The 7,500-nt window shown below is 39.7% G+C and overlaps 1 protein-coding gene across 1 annotated transcript in view; it reads left to right on the top strand.

Annotated features, from left to right (window-relative positions):
• Positions 1 to 7,500, top strand: part of LOC107683617 (rho GTPase-activating protein 9-like) — a 51,439-nt gene that overhangs the window by 20,871 nt on the left and 23,068 nt on the right. The window contains exons 2-3 of the mRNA XM_016479685.1: positions 1,785 to 2,216; positions 4,683 to 4,981. Of these exons, the coding sequence (XP_016335171.1) occupies positions 1,862 to 2,216; positions 4,683 to 4,981 (654 nt within the window). The 5' untranslated portion in view covers positions 1,785 to 1,861. The remainder of the gene's footprint in view (positions 1 to 1,784; positions 2,217 to 4,682; positions 4,982 to 7,500) is intronic.

The raw sequence follows: 7,500 nt of genomic DNA, 5'->3' as shown, positions 1-7,500 counted from the left end.
AAATTGCATTAATTTCCATCGTTTTTTATGAGCTGTATTTCAATTAAATTGTATGCTGCTTTCTTAAAGGAATAGTTCAGCCATAATTGCAAATTTGCTGTAAATGTCCTCACCCTCAGGGCATCCCAGATGTAGATGAGTTTGTTTCTGCATCAGATTTGGAGAAATGTAGCATTGCATCAGTGTCTCAGCAATGGATGCTCTGCAGTGAATGGGTGCCGTCAGAATGTGAGTCCAAACAGCTGATAAAAACATCACAATAATCCACAAGTAATCCACAGCACTCCAGTCCATCAGTTAACATCTGGAGATGGTGTGGATTACTTGTGGATTATTGAGATGTTTTTATCAGCTGTTTGGACTCTCATTCTGACGGCACCCATTCACTGCAAAGTCTGTTAGAATATTATGTACTTGTAAGAGAGGTTTACTGTCTTTCTACAAGGGCGAGTAGTAATTAAATATATATCCTTGTAGGTTTAAGAGTGAAATGGGAAAAAAATCTTTCTTATATACTAGATCTGTTGCTTGGAATAAATTACCTGAGTGTATTCAAGAGATACAAGTTGATTTTTAGAAGGGAAGTTAAAAAATGGTTGTTTTATCATGTTTTGAAGTTTGTGTGGTGAGTTTCTGAACTTGATGTGGATTGCACTCCATTTATGATTTGTTCGTCCATTTTTTTAAATACCGAGGACCACAATGGAAATAAGCCGATGGCTGTTTTGTGTATTTGATCCTCAACGGTTTTGAAATGTGTATGAATTAGTCTTTTTGGACTTTTTTGTATTATGTTTTAAGTATCAAAAACGTTTAAGACGTTTCAGTCGCATGACCTTCATCAGGTATCTTTAAACATGTAATTACAAACTAAACCACATGTAAAAAGAAATTGTGACCAATCTCTGCAAAGGACCATCGATTAATAACAACACACAGTGGGTACACTCTAAAAAATGCTAGTTTGTGTGTGTGTGTGTGCGTGTGTGTGTGTGTGTGTGTTTTTGTCTGTGTTGGGTTTGTCCAGTCGCTGGGTTTGTCCATATTTAACCCAGCATTTTTTAGAGTGACATCATTGACTAAAAAAAACCATATACATATATACAAATATTCATATACACCCAAACACACACACAAATCCACATGCATTATAACATCACATTAAATAGTGCTTCATTGTTCATGCCCATAGGTGATAAAGTCTGAAGGGTAAAAATCCAAGTTTTTGATGTATTATTGCACTGAGCACAATTACCACACCGATAATTACCATTTGGTATAGGATTAAACGTCATAAATAAAGGTTTTTGATACTTTTTGCATAGTTTGGTAGTGTGCGGCATTTGTTTTTGTTTTTCAGTTTTGACCTTTTTGGTCTTTGTCTCCTACGCACCTACCGATTGCCGTCAGGTGTGCGGAGATTAATTGTTACTTGTATTATGTTTTAAATTTTGTCAAATAAAACAAACAAACAAAAAGGATCCATTGATGAGCAAGTGATGCTGACCCAGTGGTTGGGTTGTTTTGAACCCAACCGCTTGGGTCAAAACACCCCAACCACTGGGTCAAAACAACCCAACCGCTGGGTCAAAACAACCCAACCGCTGGGTCAAAACAACCCAACCGCTGGGTCAAAACAACCCAACCGCTGGGTCAAAACAACCCAATAGCTGGGTTTGTCCCTTTTTAACCCAGCGCTGGGTTATATTTAACCCAGCATTTTTTAGAGTGTGGCATAATATCAGTATATTATATTGTGAGAGTAACAAGCCTTTCTGTTTCAGATCATGGCACTCGTGTCGTCTCGCTCTGGTGGTGTCCTTGTCCAACGATCACCCTCCGTGTGTCTCTGAGAGGAACCATGCTGTCGGGAAGCTGGCGCCGTGGATCCGTGATCTCGGGGTCCAGGCTGGGCAGTACTGTGGTTCTGGAGGCTCAGTATGATTACTCGTACCGCGCCGTCGACGGCCGTCTGGTCTCCATACACGAGGGCGAGCGCTTTCTGCTGCTGAAGAAGACCAATGCGGACTGGTGGCAGGCGCGGAGGATCGGGGTTGGCGCGAAGGTCAAACCCATATATGTGCCGGCGACATACGTCATTGAGCTGCCTATCAGCCAGTTCCGCCCCTTGCTGCCCTCCAGCCAATCAGCATCCGAGAGCTTCAAGATGATTCCACAAGGTTCCCTCACACCCTGCATGCAAACGCACGGCTCAGGTAGATCTAATTTTTATAAATACACTACCATTCAAGTCTGGGGTCGGTACTGTTTTTTTTTGGTTCACTTTCATGGAGTTTTACATTAAAGGGTTAGTTCACCCAAAAATGAAAATTCTGTCATTAATTACTCACCCTCATGTCATTCCGCCATTGCCGGTCCCAAGCCCGGATGTAAAAGGAGGAGGGTTGGGCGAAGGGCTAGCAACCCCTCCCCGTAAAAAAGATCTTGCTACAGAAACGCCAACAAGGATTTCAACTGACCTATTGGTTCTGGGAGAGGATGGATTTCCGGCTGGAGATGCTATAAAGCTGGGTAGTAAAAGCCAGACACTGGAAGCTACCAGGCCGAAGACCATCATTTCCACCAGGACCACCACCATCATCGGAACATGTATTGTGAGCACCATGTTCGAATCTGGAAAGACAGCGCAGGTGGCAGCGGAGATGAGGAATTATAACATCAGCATCCTCAATCCATCCAGACTCCGGCCAGAAAAGGCTCGCCACAGGAGAATTACTGCTGTTCTCAGGACACGAGGAAGAAAATGCGTCACACACCCAGGGAGTGGCCTTCATGCTTTCCAAGAGTGCACAGAGAGCGCTCATTGGATGGGAGGCACATGGACCAAGACTCATCACTGCTTCATTTAGAACTAAGAAGAGAAGACTAAACATGAATATTATCCAGTGTTATGCCCCAACAAATGACAGCGATGAAGATGATAAGGAAGACTTTTACAACAGATTGCAGACCATCACTGACAGTCACTCAGGAAGAGACATCACCATGGTAATGGGAGACTTTAATGCAAAGATCGGGCGAGACAACTATGAGGAGGTCATGGGACAAGAGGGCTTGGGGGAGATGAATGAAAATGGAGAGAGGTTTGCTGACCTTTTGAAGTAAGAAATCTAGTCATAGGAGGAAGCGTCTTCCCTCACAGACAAATACACAAGGCTACCTGGATATCAGCGGACCTCTCCACCGAGAACCAGATTGACCATGTATGCATTACCAAGAAATTCAGGAGGTCCCTCCAAGATGTGAGGCGCTGACGTTGCTTCGGACCACCATCTCCTTGTCGCCCGTGTAAAGCTGAAACTTAGGCAAGGCAAGTTTATTTATATAGCACATTTCATACACAATGATAATTCAGCATCATAAATAAACAGGGTGGAACTGACGCCGATGTGAAAGCAAGGATTGGCAAGGCCAGGACAGCTTTTCTCCAACTAAAGAATATCTGGAGCTCAAGAGACTTGTCCATCAAAACAAAGATCAGGGTGTTTAACACAAACGTGAAGTCAGTGCTGCTCTATAGCTCTGAAACACGGAGGACCACTGTAACCACCACCAAAAAGATACAGACATTTATCAACATATGTCTGCGGTGCATTCTCCAGATCAGATTACCATCAGCAACCAGGAACTCTGGCAGCGCACAAGCCAAAAACCAGCAGACGAAGAGATCATCCAACCTCGCTGGAGATGGTTAGGACACACTCTCCGTAAACCGGCTTCCAACATCACTAGGCAAGCCTTGACATGGATGTCATTCCAAACCTGTAAGACCTTCGTTCATCTTCGGAACACAAATTAAGAAATATTTTGATGAACTCCGAGAGCTCTCTGACGCTCCATAGACAGCAAGGATATTACCACGATCAACACACAGAAACGTAGCAAGGAGATCGTTAAAATAATCCGTGTGACGTCAGTGGTTCAACCGTAATTAGCCATCTTCAAGAATCGGCTAAAAACACATCTCTTCCATCTTTATTTGACCCTCTAACTCTAGCACTCTCTATTCTAATTCTATTCTTAGATTTTTTTTAACCCTTTTAGACTTGCACTCTATTCATTTACTTACTGCTTGTTTTCTTTAATAAAAATAAAAAAAACTAACACCAGCTTCTCTATTCTTTTTGTATTCTATCTATTTGTTTTCTTTTCTTTTATTTATTAGATAAAATGTATTTGTTTACATATGTGATACCCTCCAAAATGGCGCTACAGGGTGACGCGAGACAAATTGTTGAATAAAGTTGTTATTTTTGTTTTCTTTGCGCACAAAAAGTATTCTTGTAGCTTCGTAAAATTACGGTTGAACCACTGATGTCACACGGACTATTTTAACGATGTCCTTGCTATGTTTCTGTCCGTTGATCGTGTTAGGATCCTTGCTGTCTACGGAGATCAGAGAGCTCTCGGAGTTCATCAAAAATATCTTAATTTGTGTTCTGAAGATGAACGAAGGTCTTACAGGTTTGGAACGACATGAGGGTGAGTAATTAATGACAGAACTTTCATTTTTGAGTGAACTATCCCTTTAAGTTCATATTTCAGTATAGTAAAAGGTAGAGATCTCCTGAAGTTTCCATTAAGTCACGAAGCGTGTTCGTTTCTGGATGACTGGTCTCTTTAAGGTCTAATTGGCCTGTTTTGTCTGTGGTTCCTCTCAGTGCCTGATAAGCAGTTCTGTCGTTCCATGGAGAATCTCAACTGCAGCAGTGCCTTGATGGACAAACACAGAGTCTCAGCGCGAGGACGTTTCCCGACGTTACCCCTCTCCGGTTCCTCCACCTCACCCTCGGGTCACCTCTCGGTTCCGGGCGTCCCAATCGCCCGCAGCCAAAGCTCCAGCAACCTTCCCCAGAACCCATACCAGAACCAGGACCCAAGCCCCGGCAGCCCGACTAAATCCTGCAGCCAGTGGGACATGAGCGCGGCCGCTCGCAGACACACGCAGGGACGCATACAGGTGAATAAGCTTTCCATTGATGTATGGTTTGTTATGATAGGACAATATTTGGCTGAGATACAACTATTTGAAAATCTGGAATCTGAGGGTGCAAAAAAATCTAAATATTGAGAAAATCATCTTTAAAGTTGTTCAAATGAAGTTCTTAGCAATGCATATTACTAATCAAAAATTAAGTTTTGATATATTTATGGTAGGAAATTTACAAAATATCTTTATGGAACATGATCTTTACTTAATAACCTAATGATTTTTGGCATAAAAGAAAAATGTATAATTTTGACCCATACAATGTATTGTTGGCTATTGCTACAAATATACCCCAGCGACTTAAAGGCTTGTTCACACCGGGACGAATATTGCGCGCGATTATCGCCGACGTTTAATGCCTTGTGACTAAACAAAGGGCGCCAATGTGAGTGTGCACACCGACGTGCAAAACGCGAGGCGTAAAAGCGTCATTTTTAAAAAAATGCTTTGGGCTCGTTTTTTTGGTTTGACGCGCCGTGTTAAAAACTGACCGACCAATGAGATTGGCGCTTTTGTTCACGTGCCTGGAGCTGCTGAAGTTACAGTAAAACACGACTTGGTGAAGTTACAGTAAAACACGACTTGCGCTCAAGCACAAAACGGTCTTGCCGAGCACACATTGATACCTAACGACGAAGAGGAAGTAAGTAGACCAAGAAGATGCATCGAGGCAAGATGAATGTAGAGCTGCTGGTCTCATTGGTGTCTGAACACAAAGGGCTTTATGACAAACGCGACAGCGACTACAAAAATCTCGATAAACATCAAAAATCTCGATAAGAGGAATTGCAGATCAAATAGGATTCGATGTGTACCGGGGTATTTCTGTTTTTCATTAAGCGCCATCTAATGTCAGGGAGTGAATTTGCACGTTCACTCGACTCATCGCCTGCGAAAATCGCTTGGGTATGAACACAAAAGAAGCGTTGAAAAACGTCGGCGATTAGCGCGCGCGATAATCGTCCCGTGTGTACGAGGCTTTAGACTGGTTTTGTGCTCCAGGGTCACATACTGTATATCATAACTGACGCTTAGTGTTGGGAAGTTACATGTAACTAAATTACGTAATTTAATTACAAAATAAATGTAATTGTAATCAGTTAAAATGCGTAATTAAATGAGTTACTTATGAAAATGTTAACGATTACAAAGGGGGTTACATCTGAATTTTTTTCACACACACCCACATTTAATTGTCATTCACTATTGTCACTAAGAAATCGATTTTATTTAAATCATAAAATCATATTTTCAAAATGCATTTATTCAAATTGCTTAAAATCAGCATAAATTTGTTTATTATGAAAATTAAATTGGATTGAATAAAATGCATTCAATTCAAAATTATGAACTCAGTTTTGTATATACAGTATATAAACAGTTTAAACAATTTTCAATTAAAAATGTATTTTATTTAAATCATAAAATCATATTTTCAAAATGCATTTATTAAAATAACCCAGAATCAGCACAAATCTGTTTATTATGAAAACAATTCAGTTTATTTAGGTTAAAAAACTATGACTGGTTAAAATATTGCTATCTGTGGAACAAGCAATATTTAATTAGTTGAAAATGTATGAGATTGAAAAAAATATGGATTTATTAATGACAAATATATCAATAAAAATATATAAATAGAGTCAAACCAAAAAGTATTCAGACACCAGATATAATTTTTGATATTTTTTAATAGTGGGTGCAGGACACTATATTCATTTATGTAAGTGAGGATAGTGAAATAAAGTAAACTGTGATATGTTATACACAATAATTCTTCATACAGTGGACTAACCAGTAAAACTGATAACAATTTGGGACCAAAAATTATTCAGACACTTTGACCTGACCATGTTTTACAAAATAAATCCTATACTTAAATAATTTGGTGTAGAAACAATTTTCACTCAGACATGGCTAGTAAATTTTACAAATAATTACAAAGAAATTGCAAAATAACACTGAATTGAATATGAAATTTGAAGCAGAAAGACTGAAATAGTATTTTCTTGTAAAACGTACGGCAGTAATATTTGTGTTATTTGTTTTTGGCAATATACACACAAAACAAGCACACACACTCTCATATTTCACAGAAGTTCTTGAGTTTGAATTTTTAACCAGCTCTCGATATACAGTAGATCCTTAAATACAATCCCTGTTGAAAACCGTGGCCACTCTCATTACACAACACACACACTCACACGCACACGCACACACACACACACACACGCGCACACGCACGCACACTCACACTCACACTCACACACACACACACACACACACACACACACACGCTCACTCACTCACTCACTCACTCACTAATGTTTTTATTTTTATACTTTCTGTTTCCATTGTAATAAAACATTTAGTTTTAGAAACATTCTTGTGCGTTTTTATACTTTTTTTGTCTATATAATTTTTTGTTTTTTATTTCAGTTTTAGTTGATATATATATATATATATATATATATATTTTTTTTTTTTTT

The sequence above is a fragment of the Sinocyclocheilus anshuiensis genome, unplaced genomic scaffold (genome assembly GCF_001515605.1).
Source record: "Sinocyclocheilus anshuiensis isolate Anshui unplaced genomic scaffold, SAMN03320099.WGS_v1.1 scaffold1761, whole genome shotgun sequence".
Classification (NCBI taxonomy): Eukaryota; Metazoa; Chordata; class Actinopteri; order Cypriniformes; family Cyprinidae; genus Sinocyclocheilus; species Sinocyclocheilus anshuiensis.
The sequence above is the reverse complement of the archived record's forward strand: the minus strand, read 5'-3'. Positions and strand labels throughout refer to the sequence as shown.